Raw genomic sequence first — 14,830 nt, forward strand, 5'->3', positions numbered from 1 at the left:
TTCCAAAATTCATTCATCACTCCAAGTCAATCATAAACATTTTCTACACTCGCATTGCAACTAATAGGTCATAGTCATTCCGCTGAGGTCAAACCATGATGAACAGAATAGGGGGAGGGGACACTAAGGAACTACAAACAGAATCAAACAACCATGGGAAAATTCTCAAAATAGACACTATGGTGTATGCACTTTTCTTCATTTTCCACAACAAACCGGACCGGAAGGGTTGTCCTTGGCTTCTGTTGCTGGAGGTGTGACATCCATTTTATCGAACTTGGATTTTGTTGTTGGAGATGTCACGTCCATTTTGTCGATGTTTTCCTCGGCGGAGCCTTCATACTCCACTAGGAGGTCCATGGACTCGTTGAGCAGTCCCTGGACTTTGCGGTTTGTCACCATAGAAGCAAGTATGTCTTCTTCCCTCAAAAGTTTGTGTTTCTTCATTCCCTGCAAAAGTTGTCACCCGTGAGTTCATAGATTGAAGAGTGAAACTAACACCGTGTTGGAGTCGAATACAATTGCTATTTGCTAGTAGAACGTCCATTCGTTGCTATGGGCTATAATGCATATAAATGTATCGTACAAATGATTAAGGTCGTCTCCAAGGTGAAGCTCATTTGTCCCTCATATGCCTGGACGTGGTCGGACATCAAACAGACGCCCGACAAGCTCCCCAGAATTCAACCGCCTAGATAGTCCGGGCTCCACCAAACCCAACCTATATTTGGGAGAGAAATGTGGTTGTCCGCACTATCTGCCACACTATCTCCAACACACGGTACTAACACAAAAACCCCACCTCACGATGCACTCTTCCCTTTTCTTGTCGGACCCTCCCCTTTCTATTCGGTTTCCCACCGTAGCGGGACATTTCTCGCTGGAACCCACTCCTTTAAAACCGTATGACGCCCACCTGACCTTCGCCATGGCGCTCTCGCTCTTCACACCATACTTCCCCATGGACCGCCAAGGAGGGTTCCCCCGCCAACCGCCCCGCTCCCCACCCTGATCCCCTCCCATGTGTTCGTGTCGATCCGCCACTGTAATCAAGAGGAGGAGGCATGCACCACTCGTGACACCCCGAGCCAAGAAGGCAGATCTGATGTCTCCTGAGCCCAGTTAAACGCCGCGCATTACCATGAAACAAAAATATGTTTTTCGTTGTTGGGCATGCAAGTGATACGCCATAGTGTGTGTTATTAACTCTTGAAGCAACCAGACAATGCATTTACCCTTCTATCCTAAAAAAAAATTGTACGACTTGATGAAAAAAATTAACCTCTCGCTCATGCAATTTTCAGTGAAGTCATCTCTAATGAAATGCAATTTGTCGTATTCTCTAACGTATAAATTTTTTTCCGGTCAGACAACTGTAACTGAAGAGACCATCTCGAACTCCCACCCCGCTCATTCTCAACCATCACTTTTATCATAAAATCCACTAACTCGTGTTTTAAGCGAGCCAATAATCGTCGCCGCCGTGAGAGGTCAACAGCAAGGGACAACCTAGTTCTATACTGGATCCACCCTACATCCTGGGCTCTAACAAAAGTTGGAGCCGTGAGCTAAATCTGAGAACAAAAGATGGACCACACACAATTGAATTGTTGATGTTCCAGTTTACTACATGAGTTCTGCTTATACTTTCAAAACAATATCAGCATGGATGATTTGAAGATAAACAACAAGCATCAGCCAAGTCTAAAATTATTCTTGTTACCATTGTTTCATGGGCATATCAAGAAGAATTTGGCTTGTATTCATGCTCTCGTTCTATTTAAGAAGTGCTCCATGGGGCCATTGTCGTGCAATTATTTAGTTATTAGAGAAAATCTAAACATAAATTTTACTCTAAAAGGGCAGATATATATAAATATTTTGAATCTGCATTGTTATTCTGCATGTTGAAAAGGGTATTCTGCCGTGCGCCTTGAAATAAGCATTTTTCCAACAGAAATATTATGCATGTTGGATACTGCCGTACACTGACATGTAGTTAGAACCTCCCATGTGAGCATTTAGCCATTGTAAAAAAAAATCCAATGTGCATCGACAAAAACTGACCATTTACGTAGATCAGCTGGGTTGAAAAAATTGCATTTATATGTGTATTTGTCATAAGAAAAAAAGCCAGAAAAATTGCATTTATGTATATTTTACACTATCTTTTTTACGTTGATTATATATTTAGTCAATCCAATATGTGTGTGTGTCTATATAATATATTATATATATGTATATATATTAATTAGCCAAATATTTGATTGCATGTGCAATTAATTAGGTCCATTTAAACATGGATTTATTCCTGAAAAATCAATTTGAAAACCGAGTCATTAATATAATTAATTAATTAGACGTGCATTTAATTAGACTTGGAGATAATTAGGGATTTTCCAACGGTATTTTCTCTTTTTTTGCGAATATTTTCCCTAATAGTCTGATCCACTTTTCTAGCTATTCTTTTCGAAACCGCCCATAATATACCGCTTCACATGCCGTTATTGTTTCTAGATTTTTCATCGCATAGCAACACATGATATTTACCTAATTGGTTACAAAGTTATCTTGCCAATTCACAAAGGGTCTGTCTAGGATATATCTAGATGTGACATAGTTATGTCACATCTAAACTGATTTTCACTCTGGTTGTGGTCTATTTTTTTTTCAAGTTTTTTGTTTCTTATTGCTGTATTATATATTTTGTTGGAGATTTGATATAACATCCTTAAAAAACATCTAGATATGAATTAGGCAAACTGATCCACAAAAGCTGCCAATTTTTGGCAAGTCTTGTCCTAGCAGACCAATGTCTCTATGTCAAATTGGCAGTGGCCTCTAGAAGCTTCCAAGTCACATTGCACAACACCTCACACAACCCCCACAATGCACCTACCAATACAACACATCGGATGCTTGTAGATGAATGCAAAGGACACAAACAAAACCAGCACGAATCTCAAAGCAGTAGCTGTGAATCAAGTTTCCAAATTTGTAATTTTTCTTTCAATTCTTCGATTCGATTCAATTTTTTTGCCCTTCTCACGAACGCCCCCGTTCGTCCCACCTCCCTCGCCGCCGTGTTCCTCGCGCCGCCGCCGCCGCGCCGCCCTCCTTCTCGCCGCCGTCCCCGAGCCCCGCCGCCTCCCTCCGTAAATCGCCCCCGCCCCCCCGCCTCCAGCATCCCGAAGCCCCGGAGCCTCCCGTCCCCCCCGCCTGAGGGGCCGTGCCGGAGCTAGGGTTTTCGGTTTCTAGGGTTTTGGTCATGGGCTCCTCGGCTTGAGGAAGAAGGGGCGGCGGCGGCGGCGGCAGGTAGAGGGGGGCGCGGAGATGCTGACGGAGAAGCCCAGCTGGGTTCGCCATGACGGCCTGCAGATCTTCTCCATCGACATCCAGCCCAGCGGCCTCCGCTTCGCCACGGGAGGCGGCGACCAGAAGGTTGATTTTTTCCCCCTCTTTCTAAATTTTCTCGCGTGATTTGAGCTCTGTAGACCGGGAATTCGGCTTGGCTTGGCCAAGCTCGGTTCTTTCCGGCGGCGAATCCGGCGTCGAGGTTCAGTGTAGGTGGAAATAGTGCACATCATTGTGATGCAGTGGCAGCCATTGCTCGCTTTATACGCCGTTCTCTGCATTAGCTTGCGAGATACAGTGCTGTCGTTTCCCGCTTAGGGAATGTAGCGCCAAGCTCTGTTCTTTCCAGCCATGAATTTCGGCGTTGAGGCCAAGTGTGGATGGAAATAGTACAAATCAGTGTGTTGTAGCGCCTATTGTTGCTCATTCTATATGTCGTTCCGTGCATAAGCGTGTGAAGTTCAGTGTTATTAGCCGTATCTTTGCTCGCTTTATATGTCGTTCTCTGCATAAGCTTGCGAGGTTCAGTGTTGTCGTTTCCGGCTTACAGGAATCTGCGTGGTTGTGTGTCTCAGTTGGTTCTGCTTCTTCATTGTTGTCCTCGACTGAAGTTAGTTTCTGCTGTAGTATTAGGAACTTGTTGTTATTTGGTGGCATTCTTTGGTCAAGCTTGATTTTTTTTGGGGCTCAAGCCTACTGTTCTTGTGATGGTAATTGAGCCATTTTGCTTGCTAATGGAAGGTAATTAATAGAAAGTTATGGTTCATGATTTATTTACTGAAATAGCTGACTGTTCGTCAAATTTATTGGTAGGATGTTTGTTTGACGATGCTGATATATTGGTTGGATTCTGCAGTGCTGATGTTGTGAATGTGTTGTTGTGTCATACTGCAAGAATTTTGCATCAACTCTTGTACTTTATTTTTTCTTATCTTAACCGATTTGTGAAGTAACATGCCCGTTGCTAATCTCCATCTGTTTGCCTTCTTCAAACATAGGTGCGCATATGGAACATGAAATCCGTGAGCAAAGACAATCAAAATGATGATTCCAACCAAAGATTGTTGGCCACAATGCGTGACCATTTCGGATCAGTAAACTGTGTGAGATGGGCCAAGCATGGACGCTATCTTGCTTCAGGATCGGATGATCAAGCTATCCTAATTCATGAAAGGAAAGCTGGTTCCGGTACATCTGAGTTTGGAAGTGGAGAACCTGCAGATATAGAAAATTGGAAGGTCGTTATGACCTTAAGGGGGCATACTGCGGACGTGGTAATTATCTGCCAAAATTTCAGTCTAGCTATCTTTCTTTAAAATTTATGGAAACCTGATAAAAATATTGATACCATGATCTTTAATCTTTCCTATTAAACACATTCCTGTTTCTTATGCCTAAAGTAGGTAGATCTGAATGTGGTAATTATCTGCCAAAATTTCAGAGCTGCCTTTGTTAGTCTTTTGTATTAATCATGTATCTGTTTCTTATGCCGAAAGTAGGTAGATCTAAATTGGTCCCCTGATGACTCGACGTTGGCTAGCGGCAGCTTGGACAATACTGTTCACATTTGGAGCATGACAAACGGTATTTGCACTGCCGTCTTGCGGGGGCATTCCAGTTTAGTTAAAGGAGTTACTTGGGATCCTATTGGATCTTTTATTGCAAGCCAGTCAGATGACAAGACTGTTATCATATGGCGTACGAGTGACTGGAGTCTTGCTCACAAGACTGAAGGCCATTGGTCAAAATCTGTATGTTATGTTTCATGCCATATCAATTTACTGTTTCTGTGTCTGACATGTCTTTTGTTTGCAGAGAAGTCTTCCTTACTGAAAAATATTGCTTTTCTGTGTTCCGCAGCTTGGTTCGACATTTTTTAGGCGGCTTGCTTGGTCGCCCTGTGGCCACTTCATAACCACAACTCATGGTTTCCAGAAACCTAGGCACTCGGCCCCTGTGCTTGAACGGGGCGAGTGGACTGCAACTTTTGACTTTCTGGGACATAATGCGCCTGTGGTGGTGGTGAAGTTTAATCACTCGATGTTCCGTAAGAATTTAGCTACTGGTCAAGATGCAAAGACGGCACCAGCTGGATGGGCCAATGGAGCATCAAAAACATCAGCAAAAGAATATCAACCATATAATGTTATTGCTATTGGAAGTCAAGACCGGACTATTACTGTTTGGACAACAGCAGGTGCCCGGCCATTGTTTGTTGCTAAGCATTTCTTTACTCAAAGCGTGGTCGATTTATCTTGGTAAGACAATTTAACCTTATATTTGTAACAAAAAATGTTGCCATGTGCGGCTAACGGTGGAACCGTTTTTTCTCCCTGACAGGAGCCCTGATGGTTATTCACTTTTCGCATGCTCTCTGGATGGATCAGTTGCGACCTTTCACTTTGAAGCAAAGGAGCTCGGATACAGGCTAAGTGATTCGGAACTGGATGAATTAAAGAGGAGTAGATATGGTGATGTCAGAGGGAGGCAATCAAATCTAGCTGAAAGCCCTGCGCAGTTGCTTCTAGAAGAAGCATCAGTGAAGCAATTGGCTGCCAAGAAGGCGACACCTATCGTCCAACAATATCAGGCGCCCCCAAAAGTTCCTGCAGATGTACCTAAACCACCTCCTGTTGTGGTTGTGGAGAGTCAGAAAGCTCCTGAAACTCTACCTGAAGGCGAAAAGAAAACAGCAGGTCAAGCGGCTGATGACACCTCTAAAGTTACCCGGGTATCTAGTCCAGTAAAACAAAGGGAATACCGGCGTCCTGATGGTCGGAAAAGAATAATTCCAGAGGCAGTGGGATTTCCTTCTAACCAGGAAAACTTGTCCAACCGTCCTCAGAATCAAGTTGTTGATTTTTCATCCCTAGATCAGCGAATGCGCCCTGGTGATAATGGAATAAGATCATCCTACGGTACTGGTAACTGTAACAATTGTGGAGTTAGGGAACGCTCTGGCATCACAGCAAGGGCTAACATTAGCGAGAGTCTTGTTATTCAAAAAGCTGCAGCTGGTACTGGCAGGGATGGAAGGTTGAGTGTTGAACACACTGGTTCTGTTGTTCCAGGCTTGCTGGCCTCCTCCTCTGAGCTCTCTATTTTTGTATTCAATAAGAAGGACAATGATGATTCTTTGCCAGTCTGCCTTGAAGCCAAGCCAGTAGAACGTTCTGCAGGTGATATGATTGGACTGGGTGGTTCCTTTTCAACAAAAGAAACCGAGATTAGATGTACAAAAGGAACAGAAACTCTTTGGTCAGATCGCATCTCCGGAAAAGTTACTGTCTTGGCTGGGAACACAAACTTCTGGGCAGTTGGCTGTGAAGATGGCTGCCTGCAGGTAAAAAATAACCCCTAATCAAATATCTAATTCGTTGATTCTGTGTGCTGCCAGTTTAAAGATTGTTAGCCCTAAACTATGCAATCAATTGTGTTCTGATTTGATTAGGTTTACACAAAATGTGGGATGCGAGCAATGCCAGCGATGATGATGGGCTCCTCAGCTGTTTTTATAGATTGTGATGACTGCTGGAAATTGTTACTTGTAACAAGGAGAGGTTTAATGTACATATGGGATCTCAATAACAGGACCTGCATCTTGCAAGATTCTTTGGCTTCTTTGGTTACCTCTCCAGATGAGGCATCAACAAAAGATTCTGGTAAAATATTTACATCCAGTCCTCAGTTCACCTTGCTGCATCTTGATTAGTGTCTGATGCATGTTGTTTCTTGAAGTTGAAGTTTCTTTCTTGCGTGACAGGTACAGTAAAGGTTATATCTGCTAAGTTCTCAAGATGTGGTTCGCCCTTGGTTGTCCTTGCCACCCGGCATGCTTTCCTCTACGACATGAGCATGAAGTGCTGGCTAAGGATTGCGGATGATTGTTTTCCAGCATCAAATTTTTCTAGCTCGTTTAGTTCTACTCAAGGTGGAGAGCTAGGAAAGTTGCAGATTGATATAGGAAAGTTCATGGCTAGAAAGCCTGTTTGGAGCAGGTATGCAAAGCTCCTTTGGTTTATTTAAGTCTTATAGATGCTTCAAACATGTCTATGACAAGATGAGTTTGCTCTGAATGTACCCATGTGACTGCTTTCACCTCAGGGTTACAGACGATGGGGTGCAGACGCGGGCCCATCTTGAGACCCAGCTAGCAGCTTCATTGGCTTTGAAGTCTTCACAGGAATATCGCCAATGCCTCCTATCCTACATAAGGTTTTTGGCAAGGTTAGCTCATTATATTTTATTCAGCTCATCTGTACAGATTCTGCTCTTTTGACTTTTAGCATTTTCTGTAACCATGAACTTTATCTGTTCAAATTGGTTGAGAGATGTCTTCTTGGAGCAGTATCATCCTTTGCTGAAATGCTTGTTGTGCCTGCAGAGAGGCGGATGAATCTCGCCTACGTGAAGTCTGTGAGAGCTTTCTCGGCCCTCCCATGGGCATGGTTGGTGCTGTGTCTACCGATGTGAATAATCCATCATGGGATCCTGATGTTCTTGTAAGGCTCCTTTTCTGTTTGATTCCATGGCATACCTATCTATGTTAGTTATTCCGTAGACTGTTTGTTCATATTAATTGTTATAGTTCATCCAGTTACACGCAGTCGAGCTTCACAGAAGGCAGATTATTTGAACCTTGCGATTTTTCTCATTTTCTAGATTCACAGAAGGGCTAAAGAAACCTTGAATTTGTGGCATAAATAGTAGTTGTATCCAATTTTAGCATGGTTTCAGTTGCGTTCTTCAATCTATAAATTTACTGGTGGCAATAGATTATTTGAACCTTGCGATTATACTCCGTTTTCTAGATTAACAGAAGACAGATTATTTGAACCTTACGATTATACTCCATTTTCTAGATTAACAGAAGACAGATTATTTGAACCTTATGATTAGACTCCATTTTCTAGATTAACAGAAGACAGATTGTTCGAACCTTCTGATTATACTCAATTTCAAGCTAAACTGAAGGGCTTTGAACCTTGAATTTATGGCATAAATAGTAATTTTATTCGATTTCAACTTGGTGTCAGCTGTGCACTCTTCGATCAATAAACTTGTTGGTGGCTACTTTTGCAGGGAATGAAGAAACATAAACTTCTCAGGGAAGACATACTTCCTTCGATGGCGACAAACCGCAAAGTCCAGCGGCTGCTCAACGAGTTCATGGACCTGCTGTCAGAGTACGAAAGCGCCGCCGAGGAAAACGTCGACAAGATGGACGTGACGCCTCCGGCAACAGAAGCCAAGGTCGATAAAATGGACGTGACACCTCCAGCAGCAGACGCCAAGGTCGATAAAATGGACGTGACACCTCCCGCGACAGAAGCCAAGGACACCGCCGCATAGCAAACAAACCCTTCCGCCCCGGTTTGCTGGCGATTTATTGACCCCTTGGTAAGCATAGAGAAAAGTGCATACACCATAGCATCTATTTTGAGAACTTTCCCGTGGTTGTTTGATTCTGCCTGTAGTTCCTAGTGTCCCCCGCCTGTTCGTCAAGGTGTGACCTCGGCGGAATGACTTTAACCTGTTCGCTGTATCGCGAGTGTAACAACAGTTAGAAAGAAAGCGAGGTCGCTTGATGATTCTGTAACAGTTTTATCCGTTGAAGGTCTGAGGAGCTTCTTGGTCCATAGGCGCAATGCCGTTTCTTATTGCGAGCAGGGTGCGCGGTGCATCTGCTTCCTTTTCCGAAGCGAAACGGTGTTCGCTCATGCGTCAGAGTTCGATGGTCGGTTTCGCTTATATCGATGTTTAATCGGAATAGAGTAGCGAATTTCAGTTGTTGAGGCCACTGGGGGAGAAGCAAATGGAACAAATTTTGCACTTGCTTCTTGTATTTTGGAGGCTGTTTGTTTCAGGTGGAGCAGAACACAGGGGAGAACAAGGGTGTTGGTTAGTGCTGCTTTCTGATGGGTACTAGTAAATGGTATCCTCTGTCTATCACAAATGAAAAACCATGGCCATGTCTTGTCAGGTGGAGGGGAAGCTCTTGACGGCGGCCCTGAAGGTGCGCGCGACGGCGGCCCAGGCGGCCTGCGTCGGGTGCACGTCGTCCCAGTAGAAGTAGCGGCCGGGGTCGTCGCAGAGGGCGTACTGCCGCGTGCCGTTCTCGTCCTCCTCGCCGCAGTAGCCGTCCGGCCTGAAGCTCTCGCAGCACGGCCGCAGCATGCTCTTGAACCTCTTGTTGTCAGTACCACCATTGTTGTCGTCGTCGAGGAGGAAGGCGGCGAAGGGGGTGTGGACGTCGAGGAGGAGGAAGGTGCGGTTGTTGGGGTCGAGGGCGGCGAGGACGGACCGGAGCGCGGTGTTGTGCTGGGCGGCGCCGGCGTTGGCCAGCGGGTCGCAGCCGGTGTAGTTGAGCAGGCGGGTGAATGTCGGCGTGCAGCCCATGGGGTGCAGGTTGGTCACCACCACCCTCCGCATCCCCGCCTCGTCGCGCAGCCGCCGGAGCTGCCCCCGGAGCTCCCGCACCACCGTCGGGATGTACGCGATCGCCGCCTGCACGGCACACAAACACACAGAGCAGTACACCTCCGTCAGTCATGGATGGGCAGCTTTGTCAGACAACGACGGCCGGTGCACGGTGACCACGTACGCTCGTGCCGTTGTCCTTGTCGGCGGCGTAGGCGTAGTCGTTGCCGGAGACGACGACGAGCGCCGTCCGCTTGCCGCAGCCCCGCTGCTGGGTGTGGTGCATGGCCTGGAAGAGGTCGATCTGGGCGCTGATGTTGCGCTGGAAGTTGCCGGTGTCGAGCACGCCGGCGCCGCCGACGGCGAAGTTCATGCCGCGCGCAAGGGCCTCCCGCGACGCCCGCCGCCGCGCCTTGTAGGCCACCGGCGTCCGCATCCCCAGCGCCGAAGCTGCACGCACAAGCACATTCCGCGACACGTCAGCCAAAAAAAAAGAAACTTAAAACAGTTCGTCAGTGTACAACATGTAGAAAGTTACTCGGTGTACTCCCTCCGTTTTTATGGTTGACTGAAGTCAAACTTAGTAAAGTTTAACCAAGTTTGTAGAAAACAATATAGACATTTACCATAATAAATCTATACGACGTGAAAGTACATTCAACAATAAATCTAATGTTGTTGATTTGTTATTGTACATCTTAATATTTTTGTTTATAAACTTTGGTCAAAATTTGTAAAGCTTGACTTTGACCAAAGCTAATATGCGAACTAAATAAAAACAGAGGGAGTACTAACTAATAGTGATCTAAATGCTTTTATATTTCTTTATGATGGGAGTACTTAATTACGTGACGACAGTACAAAATATTTGCATTGTGATGCTGGCAAGTCATTCTAAGATACGGACTGACTGATAGGTGAGTGTAAGCTGATGAATAATGTCCGGAGCTTTTGTGCTAGAAAAGGGAAGGCGTCAGGGGTTAGGTTGGAGCTGGGAATATCTTACTGTCCCCTTTTCTGACATGGAATGCAAGTACTCCTACTGGTTGTTAGCAGATTCAGATTTGCTAGTTAGCTAGCTTTTGACACTTTTTGGTCAGTGCTACTAACTAAACAATGTGTATGGTGCACATGGTAGCACGTAGTCAGTACGAGAAAGATCTCCCTAGCTTAGCATAAAGCTTGGACCCTCGTAGCATAAAGATTTGAATAACAAAAATAGATTATACGTCACAAAACTTATATTGTTGGATACACATTTGAAAGACGTTTTCAATGATACTCCCTCCGTCCGAAAATACTTGTCAGGGGAATGGATGTATCAAGATGTATTTTAGTTTTAGATATATCCATTTTTATGCATTTCTATGACAAATATTTTCGGACGGAGGGAGTACTATTTTTGTGGCATATAACTTATTTTTAATAGTTAAACAAAATAGCAAAGTTTGATCCAAAGTACAAGGGGATTGATAAATCAGGACGAAGGCAGTAGTAGTGTAGCTGAGTGTGATGCACCACCACTCTATGAATGAAAAAGCCTATGTACGTGTACGGTCAGCTCTCAGCTGGCTTGCAACAAAAACGTCGGTTAGATTCTGAAAGCTCCTGCCGGCGCTTCAGACAAGTTGCGTAGCACATCTGACCTGACCGGAGTAGCGGTGGGATCAATGGATGTGTCATGGGTGCATGCTTAGAGCATCTCCAACAGCCGTGCTAAACTAGCGCCGTGTCGCAAAATAGGCCTTTTTAGCGCGCGCGCAACGCGGCGGCTTGCTCCAGCGGGCGCGTAAAAATGGCGCGCGCGCGATAACGGGTTGGGCGCGCGATCAAAAACACTTATCCGCGCGGTGTATTTGGAGCGCCAGCTACAGCGCGCGGCACATTCGAGCGCTCGCGCCCGCACTCTCTCCCTCTCCTCGTCCTACGCCCCGCGCGCGCCGGCGCCGGCGCCCTGCCCCCCGCCATGGACGCGCACACCGGCCGCCATGGGAGGCATGGGTGGCTTTGGAGCACCCTCCGACGCTATGGCCGTCATGGGAGGCATGAGTTTTGCTTCTCTCATGGGAGGCATGGGTGCACCTCCGGCCGCCATGGGTGCACCTCCGGCCGCCATGGCTTCTCACACACATTCCCATGAAGATGCCGTTGAAGATCTTGCCAACACCGTCGGAGCTTCACATGATGCGGTGCGTGATGCGGTGCGTGATGAGGATAGGGAGCAAGGTTCATCTTCGGAGGCGGAAGAGTCGTCTTCGGAAGAGGACGAAGACGAAGAAGAGGAAGATGAAGATGAAGCTTGATGTGTCTTTCATGTCTTGAACTTTTAGTTTGCATTTGAACTTGGTTGGATGAACTTGTGGGCATGATTTTGATGAACTTGTGGGCATGAATTTTTATTCATCAACTTGTTTGTGTCAAATTTTACATGTTCATTTTTGTCCAAAATATCCATATATGCAAAATGCCCGGCGAGTCGCGCGCGCTGCTGGAGCGGCGCGCGCGCTGCATTTCAGCGCGGCTGCTGGAGCCAGCGCAGGCGGGCGCGCAAAACCAGCCGTAGCGCGCGCGCTAACAGGTTTTTCGTGCGCGGCGCTTTAGCGCGGCTGTTGAAGATGCTCTTAGCAATTTAGCATTTTAACTGGTGACCACTCAAGAGAAGATAGGAAATCTATACTCCTCCGTTCCTATATACATATACATGTATATAAACATATTTTAAGTGTAAATTCGTTTCTTTTGCTCCGTATATAGTTTACATTGTAGAATATGTACAAAGATTTATATTTAGGAACGGAGGGAATATGTATGCATGTCATGGGTGAAGCCAGGAGAGGACGGTCGTGACAACTGACGAGCATAGTCAGTGAAATGCTTGCTACACATGCACGAGGTTGGGCGTGCAGACGCATGTGTCTATGCATGGGTACACCATACAGATGCAAGGAAAAGGGATGTGGGGGCATGTGAAACGGCCCGGGCGGCCGTTTTGCCGGCGACATGCAACGCATGCATACGGCCAAAATGGGTGAACATGTTGCACCCAACCGTGAAGACTGACATACCATTCCTTTTTTGCGAATCGAGGATGACATACCAAAATGAAAAGAAGAAGTAAAACTGCAAGAGGATTAGTTACCGGCCGTCCGACCATGTAGAACTCAACGAATCACGGTACGTACTGCTAGCTAGCTACTACACTCCTCCGCCTCTTTTTTATTGCGCATATATAAGATAAAATAGATGTACTCTTAAAAAGTTATAGGAACTTATGATGCATTTTACTCTTATGAAATGCCAGAAAAGTTACATGACCAAATTTACGCCGGCCAGAAAAGTTACAGGACTTAGGATGCATTTTACTCTTAAAAAAATATACCAACATCTATAATATTGAAGTTATATAATACAGAAATTAATTTTATGATGCATCTATAATATTTATTTGGTACTATTACGAATATCAATATTTTTCTGCATCCTACAAACAAATTCTATATACTACCTTCGTCCTGGTTTATTAGTCCCTTTAGTATTTTGTGCAATACTTTAACTTTAAGATTTAACTAAAAAAATATTAATGCATGTAACCAAAAATAATATCTCTCAAAACTATGTTCAAATACGAATCTAAGAATATAATTTTTGCTAACATGCATTATTACTTACGTAGTTAAATAATATATGGTTAAAGTTTGGCACAAAATACTATGAGGACCAATAAACCATAACGGAGGTGGGACGAATTAAGTTGAACACGACCGGCCGGCATCCTATCAATCAATGAATGCGCGAGCGAATTACTCATCCATCCATCCACAACATCAATTCGTCAAACTATCTACTAGTACTATCTATTGGGCCGTCCCTCGGATGATGACGACCCAGCGACCAACTGCATACATGTATTTACTCCTACCACTGCACCGCACAGCTAGCAGCCTAGCACAGCACCGCCGCCGTGCTACGTCTTCTCCGGCGAGCGTTGGTGGCGCGCGCGTGCACAGCACCGAGTGTTAATTGGCCCTGCCTCCTACTTATAATTGACAGTGAAGACCAGCAAAGGAGGAGCAGAGCGTGGTTAGTGGGCTTACCGACGAAGTCTGTGAGGACGCGGCCGTCGGAGAAGCGGCCGGCGGGGCGGCGCGGGAAGGTCTTGCCGTAGGGGTCGTACCAGGCGTGGGTCAGCTCCCGCCCCAGGTTCCCCAGGTTGCCCGTGTCCGCGTACGAGTCGCCGAACACCCACAGCTCCTCCTTCACCCCATGCTTCCGGTGATGACGACGCCCACTCCTCATCCCCTGCTCCTTGCTCGCCCGCTCGCCGCCGGCCGGGCAGCCGTCCGCCGACGCGGCCCAGGCAGCGGGCAGCAGCGCCCCGACCACCAGCAGCATCCCAAGGCCTTGAGTTCATCACAGAGAGACAGAGAGCAATCAATGAGTGGATGCCCGGGCAGAGAAGCAGAGAGCGAAAATTGAAGCGAGCCAGCGTGGTTAGCTTACGAGCAATAAATGATCTCTTTTATGGTTAGGATGGATCGACTGGCTGCTTACAGAGAAGGAGGACTCCGGCGGCGGCCACCGACGGCGTGCGGCTCCGGCGACGCTCCATGGCCCCCGGCGCACTGTGGAGGTGTGGTATGTGGCCGGCCTCGCACCAGCTGCACCGCGGTGTGTGGCGTGGAAGGACGGAGAGGGATGGGCCGGCCCGGCGGTGGGCTGGCGGTATTTATAGACGGCGTGCGTTGCAGCTAGCTGTAGGCCATATATACATCTCCCTGGCCGTGGCCGCGATGAGAACACATGGAGACACACCGGCAATCAGCGGACACCGCCATTAATATTCCTTCCCGTTCTCGAAACCGTACAACGGCGCCCATGTCAGCGCGCCGTATCTGCAGCCGGCTGCATGCATGCGTGCATGGTCAACACGTACCCGTATGCTGGTACAATTTACGTATTACGAGACGCTGTTTTTAATACATTCTTCTTTTTTTCTTGGGATTTTGCGTGTGTGTATATTTGACTCAGGAGTGCGTACGTATATACACTAGGCTTT

At 46.3% G+C, this 14,830-nt stretch overlaps 2 protein-coding genes across 2 annotated transcripts; one reads left to right on the forward strand and one right to left on the reverse strand.

Moving 5' to 3' along the window:
• The first annotated feature begins 3,119 nt into the window (after window positions 1-3,119).
• LOC119294510 (protein HIRA-like) lies at window positions 3,120-8,993 on the forward strand. Its single transcript, XM_037572707.1, has 10 exons — window positions 3,120-3,441; window positions 4,353-4,628; window positions 4,854-5,105; window positions 5,215-5,612; window positions 5,695-6,697; window positions 6,806-7,016; window positions 7,118-7,352; window positions 7,459-7,581; window positions 7,739-7,856; window positions 8,437-8,993. The coding sequence occupies exons 1-10, from the start codon at window positions 3,334-3,336 to the stop codon at window positions 8,704-8,706; spliced, it is 2,994 nt and encodes a 997-aa protein (XP_037428604.1). The 5' UTR covers window positions 3,120-3,333; the 3' UTR covers window positions 8,707-8,993.
• A 134-nt stretch (window positions 8,994-9,127) lies between these two features.
• On the reverse strand, window positions 9,128-14,461 carry LOC119294511 (GDSL esterase/lipase At5g03610-like). Its single transcript, XM_037572708.1, has 4 exons — window positions 14,326-14,461; window positions 13,869-14,174; window positions 9,959-10,224; window positions 9,128-9,861 (listed from the first exon to the last, which is right to left on the reverse strand). Exons 1-4 carry the CDS (start codon window positions 14,381-14,383, stop codon window positions 9,334-9,336), a joined length of 1,158 nt encoding a protein of 385 aa, XP_037428605.1. The 5' UTR covers window positions 14,384-14,461; the 3' UTR covers window positions 9,128-9,333.
• Window positions 14,462-14,830: the final 369 nt, after the last annotated feature.

This window comes from Triticum dicoccoides, chromosome 4B (genome assembly GCF_002162155.2).
Source record: "Triticum dicoccoides isolate Atlit2015 ecotype Zavitan chromosome 4B, WEW_v2.0, whole genome shotgun sequence".
NCBI lineage: Eukaryota > Viridiplantae > Streptophyta > Magnoliopsida > Poales > Poaceae > Triticum > Triticum dicoccoides.

Excerpts from the sequence above, each read along its gene's own strand:
- LOC119294511 (XM_037572708.1), bottom strand. The coding sequence starts at position 14,383 with ATGGAGCGTCGCCGGAGCCGCACGCCGTCGGTGGCCGCCGCCGGAGTC. Across the intron at positions 14,175-14,325 it reads CGCCGGAGTCCTCCTTCTCT|GCCTTGGGATGCTGCTGGTG; the intron begins GTAAGCAGCCAG and ends GATGAACTCAAG. Across the intron at positions 10,225-13,868 it reads CGTCCTCACAGACTTCGTCG|CTTCGGCGCTGGGGATGCGG; the intron begins GTAAGCCCACTA and ends TTGTGCGTGCAG.
- LOC119294510 (XM_037572707.1), top strand. The coding sequence starts at position 3,334 with ATGCTGACGGAGAAGCCCAGCTGGGTTCGCCATGACGGCCTGCAGATC. Across the intron at positions 5,613-5,694 it reads AGCGTGGTCGATTTATCTTG|GAGCCCTGATGGTTATTCAC; the intron begins GTAAGACAATTT and ends TCTCCCTGACAG. Across the intron at positions 7,582-7,738 it reads TACATAAGGTTTTTGGCAAG|AGAGGCGGATGAATCTCGCC; the intron begins GTTAGCTCATTA and ends TTGTGCCTGCAG.